We start from the raw sequence: 16,672 nt of genomic DNA, 5'->3' as shown, positions 1-16,672 counted from the left end.
ATGGCAACAATTGCCTTATATGTGATTAATGGCAGCAGTGGGGCGAAAACAATAAATGGCAACAATTGCCTTATATGCGATTAACGGCAGCAGAGGGACGAAAACAAAAAATGGCAACAATTGCCTTATATGTGATTAATGGCAGTAGTGGGGCTCACTGAGTGTGGCCACGTGGCCAGCCAACATTTCAAGGGAGTGGCTTGGTTTGAAATGGTACGATAAAAGTTCAAAAAATTATTCGTACTTTCGTACCTAACTTTGAAAAAATATTGAACTGAACTTTTATCACCTTCATAACCGTACTGTACCATAATTTCGTCCCGTACTGTACCATACTACATGCTCTGCTTATGGGACACCTCACCCACCTGCCTTAAGCATACTTTGTCGTTCTCTTCTGCACTACGTGACGTCCATAACAATGGATACCGTACTTGTCCTAAACCCAAATATGGACTTGCGGGAGAATATCTGTAAAGTCTAAAATCTGTAACCCAAGTCATCCTTAACCAGGGGACTGTGTGTATAGGTATTTTACTAAATAAAGTACATGTCTGTATAATTATAATGCCACACAATTTACAATAAACATTCATTCTGAATTAAACGTGTTACACATACAGTATGTGAATGGGCATGTTACTTCTACTGCCCAACATTAGTTTTCCATCTTCTTGTCTAACATTTGATTATTTATTGAGGCAGAAATGACAGGAGTAATACTGTACTGTATAAGCAAAAAATGTAAATGCTAAGAAGCACCCCAAAATAGTTTTAAAAAGTATACATTGAAAATCAACACTGGCACAGGTGAAAGGGACTTTAATTTTCTGTGTTAAGGATTTTTTTTCTCCCTTTTCTGGTTCCACTATAATATGTGATGAAAAGCAGCGTTATTAGATATAAACTAACCATATATACGACCCAGAAGTAGATGCCAGATATTGCCAAGTGTTCAGGGAATTTTGTCCGCAACTGTACATCATGGAGCCAGTACAGTACTTCCCAAGTGATAAGCAGAGACTTGATCGATCGCCCAAGCAGCTAAGAAGCCGACCAGTGGTGAAGATTAGAGGATAAAGTAAAGTAAAATACTGTATGAACATACTCAGGACAATCACAAAAAGACATTAGAAAAAAAGAAAAACATTTACTGCAAAACATGAATACAATTAGCCATTCACATATATTAGCATAAACAAAAACAAATAATGCAATAAATACCTGAACATGTCACAAAAACATTCAGACACAGGATGAACCAGAACACAAACATAGCCATAACGTTTGTGATGTAAAAAAAAATCCATTACTTTTACTTTTATCCTCTTCACCACTGATCGGCTCGTTTGCGGCTTGGGCGATCGGTCACGTCTCTGTTACACGTTGTTAGCAAGTACTGGGCATGCACCGGCTCCTGAATGTACCTGAACCTGCTCCAGTGTTGGTCAAGTCTTGTCTTGAAAGAGATCACAAGAAATAATACCACTGACTTCAGATAATAAATGCACGCATGTGATTTATCATGTTCATCTTTACTTTTACCCTCTTGGCCACTGATCGGCTCATTAGCTGCTTCGGTGGTCAGTCACTCTCTGTTACAGACCCTTGGCAAATACTGGGCATATACAGGTTCCAAAATGTATCTGTACCTGTGCCAGTGTTGGTCAAGTTTGGTCTTGAATGAGCTCACACTCAGTGCCATCACAACACTTTCTGGCAGATTGTTCCAAGAGTTTACAATTCTCACTCCAAAAAAGTTCGCCATGACAATTTGCTGAACTTTTTAGGTTTTTATAAATTGCACACACTACAGTATATTACATTCAGCTTATTTACCCAATTTAAGCACTTGTAATGATAAAGAACAAATGGAAAATGCAAATTGAAGCAGTAACTAAGTGTATGTTTGATAACCCAATACTGTATGTACTGTAATATTATCTGAACCTTCAGCATCTTTGAAGAAATGGACCCTTAAATATCTTGTTCTTATTTTGCCACATATGACACAGCTGTGCAGCCGAGTCCATGTTGCCATTGTCAATCAGGTGTGTACTGTATTGTGCTCTGCCCCACTGGACACACCCCTTGGCATACATAAATGTTGTAGATGATGTACCATTGATTGCAGTGCCGTTTCTTAACCAGGCGTTACATATAAATGGAACTCAAATGAACAGGGAGAGTCATTTACTTAACTTTATCCTCTTTGCCACTGATCAGCCTGGAAATACACACCTGATCGCTTTGTCAGCTATCCTTGGTCAAGTTGCCTTACTGTTAACCATTATTGTTTACTGGCACTGTCTTGGCACACAAGAAACTGTATGCTCCCATGGCCTACGTGCATTGTACACTGCAGTGTCTATATTCATGCTGAGCTGTGTAACTGCAAAGTTTATAAACATGCTTATCCAATTGTAAACCTGTATGACAATTATACTGAATAAATATTATTATTATTAATATTATTATTATTATTAATATCATTACTATTATTATTAATAGCCACTTGGGTGGTTGGTCATGTTTCTGTTAAGCACTGTTGGCAAATACTGGGCAGGTACAGGCTCCAGAATGTATCAGGACCTGTGCCAGTGTTGGTCAAGTCTGGTCTTGAATGAGCTCACACTTGGTGCCTTAACATTCTCTGCCAGGTTATTCCAAGAGTTCACAAATCTCACTCTTTTACTTTTCACCTTCATCCTCTTCACCATTGATCAGCTCATTAGCCGCTTGGGCAATCGGTCACGTCTCTGTTACGGACTGTTGGCAAGTACTGGCTCCATAAAAGTTTGCTATAAAACTTTTCTGAACTTGTGGCATCTTCAACCTGTCTATGGCATAAGCTTGGCAACTGGTAGCCTTCCTTTGGACATTATCAATCATCTGACAGTCTCTAATCAAAGGCTTGACAGAGAGTTGTAAGAATGCTACAACAGGAGCATATCATCATATTCCAGGGAGCCTGGGCAGTAAGCTTCAATTCCATGATTATGTCAGTTTCCTCTAAACTGAATTTGTTACTATGTAACGGGCCGAGTATTCTCTTTTCAATAATTTACCATCCAGCTATTCTTATATGTTCTTTACCTCTATATACCTTATATTCTTATATAAGTAACTCGTATGCTTCTCTGCTTATGTTTTCCAAGTCGATGTTCTTTCTTTTCATTTCCTTTCATATATATATATATTCTCAGTTTCAATGTTCTTACCTTTCTGAAGTTTACTTTGTTATATGTCTATTCTTATACATGGGTTAGTCTGGGGAACCATGTTATTCTTTGTACAACACTTTTTATACTTACAAAGGGTAGCTGCCACCACCCAGACTTTTCATTATATAACCTAACTCATGGAAAGTTGTTGGGTAGTGTGGTAGATGTCTAGGCACGTGAGTAAGTGTTATTTTCTGGGAACCAATGTTTAGAAGGAGCAGAGTGGTGATACTCAGATTACTAATTCAATATTTATTAACACAGTGAGTGGAGAAGATGCATCTTAGATTCACTCAGGCTAAACAGAACCGCAATTAACTTATTAAATCATCAAACACTTCAAGAGCTTATTACCTCATCCAACACCTCCAAATACTCATTACTTTATTAGACAATTGGGATATCATTACCTTGATACATGAGATTCCGTAACTATTATTCACAAGCCATCACTGGACCCTCAGGTCTTACTTTAACAAGTAACACATTACCTCTTCACTTCTTGATTAGAGCATGATACTCTCAGGTTATTCGTTCATGATTACTACAGATGAATACATAACACATTGGACTAACTCCACAATTATAGTAACATACAATACCTCCTGTTAGTTTGCAAGGAACAACCTGGTACCTTGAACTCTCATTCAGTGGTTCAATACTTAACCTGGGATGACTATATTTCTGCTAGTCATCCCTAAGCATGGATATTAATACGGCTCCATACATATAACCAAGAACAGTGGGTAGACCATGATCATATGACGGAGTCAGTGGGCCAGAGTTGTTTACAGGCTCGCTCGCTAGCTCGGAGCGCCTGGCCCGGGAAAAGTTGACTGTGGCGGTGGGCCGTGGCGTCTGCCAAGGAATCTCGCCCTGGGATTCTAATCTCGCCACCTTAAAGACGTCTTTCGAGAGACATCGTGCCCATAGGCGGCTCCCAAACCTCAGGAGTGTTGCTAACCCCCACAACAGCGTCTGGAGACGTGGAGAAGAAATCACAGAAGGAGTGAATATTTAACTTCACTATACAAAACATACGTCTGGCACCGGTTCAGACGATAGCTAGACCTCTACTTTACTTGACTCACTTGGCACTGAAGGTACTATGTTAAAACATGAACACTGATATTCACAAAAAATGACTAAGTTAAACTGAGTTAATATGGCGGCGTGGAACACACGTGAACATACCTGGAGACGTGGAGAAGAAATCACAGAAGGAGTGATTTCCCCTCGCGCGCCTGCATATATACGGGCCTGAGGGCATATTCCTACTAGAAAGATAAATTTCACTAACAATAGACCCTCTATTCACAGTAGTCGTTGGACACCTAGCTGTGACCGTCAGTGTCACAGATCCGGCTAATTTTCTACATCTATATTTATGATTTAATCAGAGGTTGAGTTTGTCAGTAAAGAGGTGAATTGAAGTTATATATGCGTTCGCAACTCTATTGGCCTGACCGCAAACCACATCCCCGGTCAAACGGCCGTTAAATCTGGGAGAATTTTGAGTTTGACAGGAACTGTTCAGAAGATGAATGACTTTCTTAAATAGACAACTGACACTAACTAAACTATGAACATCAGATTCTCTGATGTCGGGGCAACAAAACAATATAACTTCAGTAGCGATCAGAAACCCATGGATATCCCCATGGACGACCTAAAATACGCCACTCTAACTGGCAAACCCAACACTCGCCTACTTGACACGTCTTACTAACAATAAGGACAGTTGAAGCGTTCAACACCACTCACAATGGATCTTGAATGTTCCAACTGTAAACAGACATATCTAAGTTGACTCAAAACAAAGGTGTTCTCTCTCACATTCAAATACATTATATAGAGAGGTTGGTTTCAGTAAGTCAGAGAAAATGGGATAACGGAGGACTGAGGCGCCTAGACTGAGAACTAACAACAAATTCTACTGCAGTGTTCTGTGTTTGCTGTAAACACAAAATACAGTAACCACAATCTAATTCTCAAAACTTAAAAAAAAATTAGAAAATTGTGTGAATGACAGGTGAAGTTGACATTACTATACAGTATTGTTTGTGATGTTTTAATAAGATAATATTTGTTAGCACTGCTAAAGCAAATGTAATTGAGATAATTATTACTTATGAAGTGTACATTTTTTTTAATTATATACTGTATTCATTTATTGACATTAAAAAAGCTATGTATCACTAGATTGTTTAATGTATATACTGTACTACTATAACTTCTTAATGCTAGTTTAAATCATTTTTACATTGCACAGTATATTAGTTTGCTGCTTTTTTTTCAATATGATAAATTACAAATCATAAAGACATGACCATATATTATCAACATCTGATATGCTGTTGTCAAATTTATTTGGGATTGATCTCCACAAAATTGTACCATGTACGATACATAGTGTCTTACACTGTATCTTAATCTGAATTAGGATATTACAGTAGTACGGTACTTACAATCTCATAATAACTTACTTACAGAGCCATATGCATACATCTTAAGAGCAATATTCTTACAGATCATTCATTAGTAAGTTTGTTGTATTTACTGTACAGTACTGGCCTACCCTCGTTTTTTAGTTCAACAACACTAATGTTCAATATCATTAGATAAATATTTCTTATCATAAATTCCACCCCACAAACTGCCTCTCAGTACCTGTGGTACATATCGTGTAAAGCTAGGATTCCATTCACGTGGTTGCAGTGTGTTTGCATTTTTAATCGCTACAGGGAGCAATTGGCATGTACGTACTGCAAATGCATAACGTTACTGCAACCGTGCCAACGGAAACAACCGTGTACATTTCAATGTGATCTATTTTTGGCGCTAACACTAATGCAACAGCTAACTTGTGAATCCTAGTAAAGCTTAATTCTAATACTATTTTTGTTTCTTTGATCTTTTAAAATTTCTTAAGCTGTGTGATGTCTTTCCTCCTCTTATGCATATCTTAATTCTAATATTGTGTCTTCTATATTTCCTGTCATTTAATTGTAATCAAAAACTTTCATATCCCCAGATCATACATAGGTGATGAAGCCATCTTCCTTGCATTTCTTCACCTGCTTTAAAGCTGTGAGCAGTTCAGTGTGGACGGGCGAATCTTCCTGTGAAACATATGCTGTTTAATTGATTGCAAAATATAAATACATTTATTATAACTACAGGGTACTGTACTGTACTGAAATGCTGCATTAAAGTACTGTATGTACAGTACTGTATACAGTACAGTACATTACAATATATGCAATTTTTTATATTCCCATCATAAACGTTTTATGGCCATAAAAATATAAACTAAAATAGTTTAAGCAGAGTGGACACCACAATGTACAAAACTAGTGGGACTGAATTGTAGTATAATTTTTTGTTACTGTCCAACTTTACCTTGATCAAGTCTTCGTATGAGACAACCTATGAGGAATAAATAAATAAATACTGTACAGCTTATCGTCATTCCTGTAGCTACCTTGATGAATTTACTATTTATCAATATCCCTTTGATAGGCAGCAGAAATGTAAGTACAGTATAATTTTTAACATCAGCAAAGCAGCTATTAGTGTGCATAGGTTTCACAAAGATCCGTTGCAAGAGAGGTTAAAGTCAGAATGATAAAAAATTCAGAAGGGTTTTATACAATATAACCTGTTAAGTATCAGCACAGTATTTGGAATGAATGGGTAGAACAACTGTCTGATCAGGACATTATTCACTTTAATAATCTGTACATTAGAGGGCTTTATTAATTGTCTGGCAAAAGCTAAAACTGTGTACTCAATGTGAAATTCAATGGCAACATTTCTCCTTTTCAGTCTGGCCATCCAGAAACACTTATACAGTAGATATTGTTGATACGGCTGAAGAAGGAGGACTGAAGTGGGAGGAAGAACAAGACAACCACAGAATCAGAGGTTCTGAACTCTCTGGAAATGTCATATTTTACCAGGTTTATCAAATGAAAGTATTGTAGATCACACGGGTCACTCTTTAGGGAATTATAGGCCACAAGATAAAATCACTAAAGAAATGCAAATACTTACGTAATCCACCAACTAAATTTCAATCCAGGGGAAGCATGTTGGATGGAGTTCAAATTAGAACAAAGATGTAATGAACACAAAAATATACCCCGAAGACCATGAAGTGAAAGGGTTTTCAAAATCTTAAGACAGCCCAAACCCTAGTATGACAATATAAAACTGAAACTAGTGTAGTGTTGTTGAGGAGTATATATAAAAAAAAAGCAATATAGGAGTTGCAATAACATCCAAGGTTAAGTTTGGTTAAACAGCACCCATATGATGGCCATATCCTCTAAATGCTAGAGGGAATTTTTAATTAATTACTTCTACCAATTAACTCATTCCTAACACTGTATTTCAATGGTGACCGAAACAATAGAAACAACTAAACTAAACTTTGCTTTGTTCAATAAAAATGCACCCAGAATGAGACTCAGTCTGTGAAATTTCCCTAACTGCCTTTAGAGATGGGCCTAAAATAATGCAAACATCTAAATACTGTAGCTACACAACAAAAAATTCCCTTTTCTTTAAAATTCCTAACAATCAACAGTCAACTTTACAGTAGAGTATATTTAAGTAACTTATACAAGAAGGAACACCTACTAGCTCCTGTAATGTTGGAGGTGTAGGGTAGGTTAGTACCGTACTGTATGACAGTGTGATTGGATCTGAGAAGTTGATCCTTGTTATAATTTAGTACCTGACCAAATGTAGATTTAAGTAAAGTACTGTATATGTGATTATTCTGTGCAAAGATATTTGCATGTCAATCACTTCTTTTGGAATGCAGAATGAAGGTGAAGGTTAATTTAATTTCTAATTTGATTAAATTTTAAGTTTCCAGGCAAAAGCCCAGTGCCTTGGAGCCTAGAGTCTAGCCTTGCTACAAGGTTGCACAGAGATGTTTGATTCTGACAAGGTTGTAAGAGAGTGCACAGTACATGATGTAAATAATACAATACTGTATTTGTAGTTAAAAACTATGGATAATGTTGATGTTACTTTACAAAGAACTTTACCTGTGGATTTTCATTTACTGACACATGATCAGCTATCATATGGATCCCTTTGGACACAATGCTACCACCCATTCGCACTGTAAAAGATATACAACATGTATCTGCATAATTTCCAAGTACAGAATATTGCTTTAGCTATATTGTTAATGAATTTCATTGTGGAAAAGATATATATACTGCAAAAGTTTTAAATGAGATTCACAAAAATTTAATTTGCTATTATCAAATGAAAAATATTCAGATAAAATTTCTAACACTACCAATATTTATTATGGGATTTTCAACATATGAAAAGTATATACAGTAATGAAATGTAAATATAAATCTATACAGTACAGCATAAGACATCCAGTAGTGAAGTTGTGAGGACATTATTACTATGTCTTATAAAAAAAAAAATTAATAACAATCCTCTGCTTACTAAAGCCTAAAAGGTAAGTCAGATAATAGGATTTCTTTTTTATGTTCAAAATAAGTATCTGATGTTACTGACCTGATATAGTATGGTACACTATATACCTTTTATAACCGAGACTTACCCAAAGACCCAGTGCCTTTTCTTAACCACTTGGTGCTCTTGTGTGCACCAGGAACTGTTTCTTTCACTACCGTGTTCAACTTCTTTGTCAGATCGGTGTACACTGGAAAAGACAAAGGCGAGGTCATCAAACATTATAATGTACTGTACTGAATGGACTAACAGATCTAATAATGTTACAACTCACATGCAGGTTTGAGTGTCAATTTTTGTTGATTACTGTTACCTCATCTCCTATATACAGTACAGCAAAATCTCAATTTAATTAAAACCCTTTTCTCCAAATATTCTCTTTCTCCATACATAAAAAATTTCAATAATAAAATTGATCACTTCTGGACAAAACCTAATTCAATTTGTCACCAATCATTCATTGTCTTTAAAACACCTTGGTGTTAGTACTTTGCTGCATTACTCCCATTTCACTTACTAAAACTGCACCCAAGTGTTACATGTGGCATCCAAAAACTGATCAATGGATACCTTTCCATCTCCAGCAATGTCTAGTCATAAGATAATAAGTTACATTAAAAATAAAAATAAAGTACAGTAGAAATATTATAGAGTTTGGATGCAGGTAAAACTGCATACAAACTCTTACCACATTCTTTGGTGAGGTCAATAAGCAGCAGATATTGATTATTACACTAAAACTGATTAAAAAAGGACTGAATACTGTAGTAGAAAGTCTAAATTACCAATTACTGGCCATTTCAGTCAACTGTCACATCACATACATCCAGCAGCATGTCAGTGGCAACCAACACCTTATCACCTTGCAAATGCACGATTCTTGACACTTACAGAAAAACCAGTGTGGCTTTTTTTTCATATTTCATATACAGGGTACTACATTATGGTTTACAAACTTATTTCTGTAAACACATTCTGTATAACACACCTTGAGACCATCACTCATTGGCACCTTCTCTCTCTCTCACACAGACACACCACTTCATATTACTCTCAATGTTTGGGGTATTTTGATGGGAAAAAAAGTATTTTATTCCCCTTTTATCCTCTTCACCACCGATCGGTTTCACTATACAAATGGTGTACACCGTATAACTACAGGTACATATTATGTATGTGCTTAAATCTAACCTTTGGCTCACCTGTGCTTACACCTGTAGCAATCTTGCCAACAACACCCTCTTCCTCATCCCTCAGGTCAGTTAGTTCATTCATTAGGGCCAAGAGATCAGCCTCCATTGTCTTGGATACATTAGCAGGTAACTCGAGCACCACCACACGCTCTATAAATAGCAAAATTACATCATATAATTATGGCTTTAAAGACAAAACATACCAATATCCTTTAGAGAATTAAATTTTCTTCTATGCATCCATTACTCAACAGGAAACTGAGGCACAAAATCCCATTGTAGGACTGATTGGACGGAACAGATGACTCCTAAGAAATACTTTACCACCATTCAACAGCCAGAGCCTACCATTGCATAAGGAACATACAGTGCTTAGTAGTGGGATGACTTTAATCAATAAGACATTATTTTTACTTTACTATACTTTATCCTCTTTGTCAGTGAGTAGCCTGCTAGCCACTTGGGTGGTCAGTCATGTCTGTTAAGCACTATTGACAAGTAACACGCATGCACTAACTGGCTCCAGAATGTATCTGAACTTACACAAGTGTTGGTCAATATGGTCTTAAACGAGTTCACACTCAATGCCATCACAAAACTGACAATTTTGTCCCTGTCTCTCACTGAATCCCTTATTTTCTGCTTCAAGATCATCAGGAGTTACTTGTGTTATTCCCTCTAATATTGTACAGAGTGTTCTGAGCCTTTGAAAACATTCCAAAAGGCTGACAATGTTCCAATCAGTCATCTCATCTAGCTGAATCCAGTTTCAGATCTGGAACCAGTGATTATCTCTTGATTTTAGTGAGGATTCGGGTCAAGAGTCTTCAACTCTTCAGGATTCACGTATTTTCAAAACCCAGCTCAACTATATGGAAGTCCTTTAATCACTCTCAAACCCCTCAAAGTCACTCGCTTTGTTCTCTTGACCATTAAATGGCATGCCATGCTTCAATCCTCCTTTTATGGCTTATGGGACCCACAGAGTGAGCTGCAAGATCTAAATCAGCTCAGAAACAAGAGGAAAAGATTGTGTCAAATGGATGCTTCAAATACATCCCAAAATAGGCAGCAGATCCCCAGAAAAGAAAGAACAATGTAAATTAACCTCAAAATTTTCCTAAAACCAAACAGTCTTGACCAGGAAACATTTTATTCATATACAGTATAATACATTGACACAAAAGCTCCTTCCATTATAGATTTGATTAGTCATTTTTCTTATAAAATCTAAAGCAAAACCTCCTTAATTAAATGCTTCTTCAAAGTAAACAAAGCTCTTTCCATCAAGACAAATGCAATCCATAGAATAAAAAAACTGTCATTTTCAATATTAGCTTAGCAATTTTAAGAAATATTTGACAGGAATATACAAGGACTTACTTGGGCAGGTTGAATTATCATTAAAGATGTAAGCATTCTCAGATGTATGAAGAACATGGGTGGAGCCTGTCAATCTCAGTCGCCAGCAGCCAGGAACCTCCACCATTCCCACCAAATTCTCATTGCCTTCACAAGGGCTACCACCTACAAAAAAATTTATTGTGTCAACAAAAGTTGTATTATTCAAAAAACATGATCAAAATAGAAAAATTTGTAGGACATGATTCTTCTTCACACGTTGAGAACTACAGTTTTAAGATCTCTACAATTAGCAAGTTAATTTGGCAAATCCTAGAAATACAGTACATGTACTGTAGAATGTATGCAGACCTTCAAAATCAAGAGAAAGAATACATAAGATTGGTTACAGGGGTATGTCATATTATGAAAAACTAAACCTTTACTATACTGTACATGTTGCTGGTACTGTACTGTACTATAAGTCTCCTCTGCAAGTTTTTAAGTAATTCATCCTTTACAATCTCAAGTTAATGAAAGGATAAAATGTTTCTTATTACAGTACCTTAAAAGTAAGCTTTGGTGACCTTGAATATGATACAGGTGCCAGTAATTACTGGCAGACCTCCTATGAAGGAGTCTTGTCTAATGAATTATCGTATAACGGACACAAAAAAATATTAATTTAATAAATATTATACCCTGTAATTCCATTGACAATAAAAAGTAGAGATAAAAATTCCATCAAATTTATAAGAACCAATGAACATATCAGTCGCTTGTCTGATCTACGCTTACAGCGTGCCAAAACTTGCGTCGGTTCTGTCTCTGTACAGTATTACTGTCCTCAATATGTCAAAGTTTAGTAACTATTCATATTATTTTTGGTTTTGTACCTTTTATAAGGTGTAGCAAACAAGAAGCATTGGTAGGTGAGTGATGGGATGAATTGTCTAATAGTGGAAGACTGTTGGATGAATTTCACCAATTACATAATGTCTAATTACTCTTCACTACAAATACATCTACCTGTGTATATTACTTCCTTTGTCAAAAACTGCAATACAATAGTGTAAAAATAATCAATGTTCTTATATGTACTTATTCAAAGAGCTGCGAGAACTAAATGAGTTAAGAGTTGGCATGGTGAGACTTCCCCATCCATAGCCACAAACATGATCAAACTTAACCAGCCCCATTCCTTTCTCTAAGCCACAACTCAAAAGCAATAAATCTCAAGGAAACTGAAGCTCAGGTCAGCAAATTACTGAAGTGATATTCTATTATAAGTACAGTACGTATATGCAATTACAACAGCAAAATCATAATTTGCAACAAAAGATCAGGAGAAATATACAGTAAACCCTCCACATACTGGACTAGTTCATGCTGGCCATATCCATTAATGAGAGGCATTCCATTCTTTCCCCGGTGTATATACAAATACATCCCAAGTCATGTGCAGTCTAAGTTGCACACTTGCAATCATAATACTCATGATCCAATGTTCCCAAACAATTATGTGTTTTTCTCACAGCCATTTGCTTTTTACTTTATCCTCTTTGCTGGGGCAGTCAAATCATGTCTTTGTTAAGCATTGCTAGCAAGTACAGTACTGGACATATATGGATTCCAAAATGTATTTAAACATGTGACATACTGATAGATGGTTGTCTGGTTGTGTTATTTCACTGAACACAACCATAATATATACTGTACTGTAATGTTAGACAGTTTGCAGAGATTATAATGATCATTGTTATAGCATCCTTCTCTTCTCATTATCATCATTATACAGTATTTAGGTAAATTCATTAATACTTTTTTATTACTAATGTATTCTATATTATTTAATTTTTTGTTTGCAACATTTATTTAATACAGGACAATATAGTGGACAATTGCTCCCATTAACAGAATTTACTGGTTCAGTCCACCAATTACACCAGACAAAAAAAAGACGTTTTTTCCCCCCCCCCCAAAAAAAAACCAGTTTTTGTGATAAAGTCCAGATTGGGAACACCTGGTATTGAGAAGTCTTGTTAATGGGAGGGTTAACTGTAATTACATTTATTCATAGGATCCAATAAGATTTAGAAACCACATATACAGTACAGTATATAATAAGCAGTTTCTTCTTCCACCATACCAATCTTTTTGTAGATGGTCATCAGGAGAGGTCTGTGGGGAGAGACAATGTGTCCCTCTTGCTGTAAGAAAAACACCTTGAGGCCTTCCCCACCCCTCCATGCCACCACACAACCAGGGGGAGCTTCTCCCTCCTTTAGAGGAAGTTCATTCGTATTCTGTGGGTAGTTGGAAACACCTTAGTGTACCTACAGTCACAGAAAGTAAGGAAAAAGATGTAAGTGTCATGTATGCACCATCACCACTGCTTTATGGTCATTTTCCACATACTGGTGACTTAATTCACATTAATAATCAAGATTGCTAATAGGATATTATTTGTGGACTTACCTGCACTGGCCCTGTTGATGTGTGGTCAGGTAATGGTGGGCCCATTGATGTAAGGTCCCCTGGACTTTGGCATGGTGGTGCAGGTGCTGGGCGTACAGGAATTCGGGGACTAAATTTTGGGGGAGTTGGGTTACCCCTTCCACCTTGCACTGCAAGAGTAAAAAATACTTTGAACCTATTTTGGAAGGTATTATTTCATAAACACATAATATGATATCAAAAGTTATACAGTATAGTCTGGATTTACGCAGTTTTTGTTTACGCGTTTGGTCATTTATGCTGTGCCTTGCCAGAATGAAATGGTTTAATTACGCGGTAAATTTCATCATTTACGCGGCGAGCTGCTGGAGAGGTCCAGACCGCCGCGCCATTTTTTACTCACGCGGTCCATTCTTGACCATGCGAGGGAAGCAGCGCGGTGAGGGGTGCGCATTAGGCCGCTCTTACGTTATTGCTCACGTCATATGACGTATCGGACTGTGATTGGGCCACGCATCCTTACCACCCACAGGGTTTGTCTGGGAGGCCCTGCAAACCTCTGCGAGTAGTGAAAGTGATTCACCGGAGGGCAACTAATCTGCCCTCTGCCTCGGAACCAGCTGCCATCCACGTGTGCCGACCCATCTTTTCTACTAACGTAAGTGTTAAAAAACCTAACATTATTGATATTTCTCTTAAACATTAATTGTGTGTGCATGCCATCATAAAATGAGGATGTTATTTTTACTACAACGTATGTATTGTCGGAAAAAGTGGAGTTTGGGGGTCGGCCCAGTCTCTATTTCAATTAATCCCATATGTTCTGATATTTCGTTTACGCGTTTCTCGTTTTACGCGGACCTCCACGGGTTCACTTGACCGCGTAAATGCAGACTATACTGTATAGTGGTGAACAGTATCCTAATATCATTAACTAGGAATTTGGCCATAATTTTAGAATAATTTTTAATTTTGCAGAACTTTTTATGTCATCTGATTTTGCAATAAATTTTCTAGCAGCCACCAAAAACTTCTACAGATTGGCCGTTTTGTTAAACCCAACAACATCAATAAGTGAAGGCATTTTGCAGTGTTGGTTCTCACGTATGGAATGTGGCATACAACAACATTTGGACAAGGTTGATTGTTTTTCCATATTAAACTTTACATAAACTAACTTATGGGTTTCTATCTATACTGTTTATACTACGTATATTAAGAAAACATTAATGGCTTCTCTCATCCATGAACTTGCCAAGATTGTTGTACTAGGAATGTCAGGTCTTGGATGATATTTACAAATTTTTTTGATCGCAAATAAATAAAGCTCAGCAGGGGCAGTTCCAAGACTACCAAAAGGGGGTCCAAGAAGTTGTAGATGAGAGACTATGGCGAGCACAGTGAGCTCATTCAGCATTTTGAGGTGCATATACATTTGATATTAGGAGATATTCTGAAGTCAATAGTAAATCCTTTTTACTACACAAAAATGCCTGAGTACAAGACTGCATTAAAGAAAAAGTATTGGAATTTTCTAAGAAAAGGGGGGGGGGGTCTGGACCCCCAGGAGCCCCCTGGATCTGCCCCTACTCAGTTAAACATCATATAGGTTAACTCACCTGGAGGCTGAAAGCGTTTAGTGTCAGTACTGGTAGTAGGACCAGAAGTGGGACGAGGGTGCACACAAGAGGGAGGTTGCGCCTGGGCGTAGTTTGGGCGGACATGCAGGTTGGTGTGGGCGGTGGAAGGTGAATCATGGGTGAAGCAATTAGCCTCATATGGAGGAGGTGGTTCTGGAGGTGCTGTAGGTAAATTCTGAGGTGCTTCACTACCATAATAAGGAATATCTCCAAGCAGGGTATCAGGGTAAGACTGTACTGGTACAGAAGGTGATGCTAAAATCCCATACCTAAGTTCAGGATATGGGTTGGGCAGATTGTTATGCAGGGAAAGTTGATGTGGTGTCGAGTTGGAATGGGACAGAATACCATTCAAGCCATATTGGTCTGGTCTTCTATTTGAGTTGGGTATATAATTACACATAACATCAGTATGGGATGATTTACCTGCCTCTGGCTGTGGTAACAGTGAAACATCAGGATACAAGGAGTATCCACCAGGGTTCATCGGCGGGCCGTCAGGCTGGCTTGGTGGAGGGTAACCAGGAGGATAGCCTGCTGGGTAGCCTTCTGGGAAGCCCTGGTGGTAGGCAGGTGGGGGAGAGTAGAAAGCCCCCCATGGAGGTGGAACACCATAGGGTGCTGCACCAGCTGGAGGGGCTGGCCCTGCAGGGTATACAGTGTGGGAAGGGTTGTAAGGGGGTGGAGCACCAGGGCAATATGGAGGAGGCGGCCTCTCAGGGGGCATCCCCTATCACTAATCTGAGAAGGATCAAAGACTTGTTAACAACACTTGTACATTACATCATAAGGAAAAATATTTCTAAAGTGCAGCAGCAGTTGCATAAATCCCAATCCTGCCTCACTCATAGACTGAGAAATTATTTCTTTACAAGATGCAAGTTACACAGGGCGAGAGACTCGCTGCTTGAGTAGGATTACAGTACCTACTGCTACTTTATCATGAACCAAGATTATCAATCTAAACCACCATGAAGAATAATGAATTGAATAACATGTTACTTAAATTATCATTATTATTATAAATATGGGTAAAAGCATTCGTCAACCATTACAGTAGTGTATACAGTACCAGTACTGTAGTACTGAGAACACTGTATAATACTGTATAATCTAAAAAGGATGTGCCTCGCCAAGGGAAGTTGTACCCACGACTATGTCAATGCAACTTATGACCATATCTTGAGAGCTTGACAATACAAAAGGAAAACAAGGTTTTAATTTCTTATCCCTGGGGTACGTCCGCTGGCTGGGACACTCCTTATACGATGTTATTCTCTCGAAAGAAGGTTATCCCGATTCCGAA

At 37.6% G+C, this 16,672-nt stretch overlaps 1 protein-coding gene across 5 annotated transcripts; it reads right to left on the bottom strand.

The window, feature by feature from the left end:
- Positions 1-5,279: 5,279 nt before the first annotated feature.
- Positions 5,280-16,314, bottom strand: LOC121855768 (extensin-2-like). Of its 5 annotated transcripts, none has more exons than XM_042350882.1 (11): positions 15,346-16,314; positions 15,061-15,066; positions 14,781-14,788; positions 13,748-13,897; positions 13,419-13,575; positions 11,312-11,455; positions 9,938-10,078; positions 8,824-8,925; positions 8,285-8,361; positions 7,281-7,292; positions 5,280-6,346 (listed from the first exon to the last, which is right to left on the bottom strand). In XM_042350882.1, exons 1-11 carry the CDS (start codon positions 16,091-16,093, stop codon positions 6,260-6,262), a joined length of 1,632 nt encoding a protein of 543 aa, XP_042206816.1. In that variant the 5' UTR covers positions 16,094-16,314; the 3' UTR covers positions 5,280-6,259. The 5 variants fall into 5 exon arrangements, with proteins under 5 accessions (XP_042206816.1, XP_042206819.1, XP_042206817.1 ...); XM_042350885.1 differs by having other exon boundaries at positions 15,793-16,116; XM_042350883.1 differs by lacking the exon at positions 7,281-7,292 and having other exon boundaries at positions 15,346-16,311.
- Positions 16,315-16,672: the final 358 nt, after the last annotated feature.

Source organism: Homarus americanus, unplaced genomic scaffold (genome assembly GCF_018991925.1).
Source record: "Homarus americanus isolate GMGI-L3 unplaced genomic scaffold, GMGI_Hamer_2.0 scaffold7035, whole genome shotgun sequence".
Classification (NCBI taxonomy): domain Eukaryota; kingdom Metazoa; phylum Arthropoda; class Malacostraca; order Decapoda; family Nephropidae; genus Homarus; species Homarus americanus.
The sequence above is the reverse complement of the archived record's forward strand: the minus strand, read 5'-3'. Positions and strand labels throughout refer to the sequence as shown.

Bases quoted from the DNA above. Each gene is read 5' to 3' on its own strand.
- LOC121855768 (XM_042350882.1), bottom strand. From the start codon at position 16,093: ATGCCCCCTGAGAGGCCGCCTCCTCCATATTGCCCTGGTGCTCCACCC. The intron at 11,456-13,418 runs GTATGGTGGAAG...ATTTTTTTGTAG, and splicing joins GACCATCTACAAAAAGATTG to GTGGTAGCCCTTGTGAAGGC. The intron at 10,079-11,311 runs GTAAGTCCTTGT...TGCTATTTATAG, and splicing joins TGATAATTCAACCTGCCCAA to AGCGTGTGGTGGTGCTCGAG.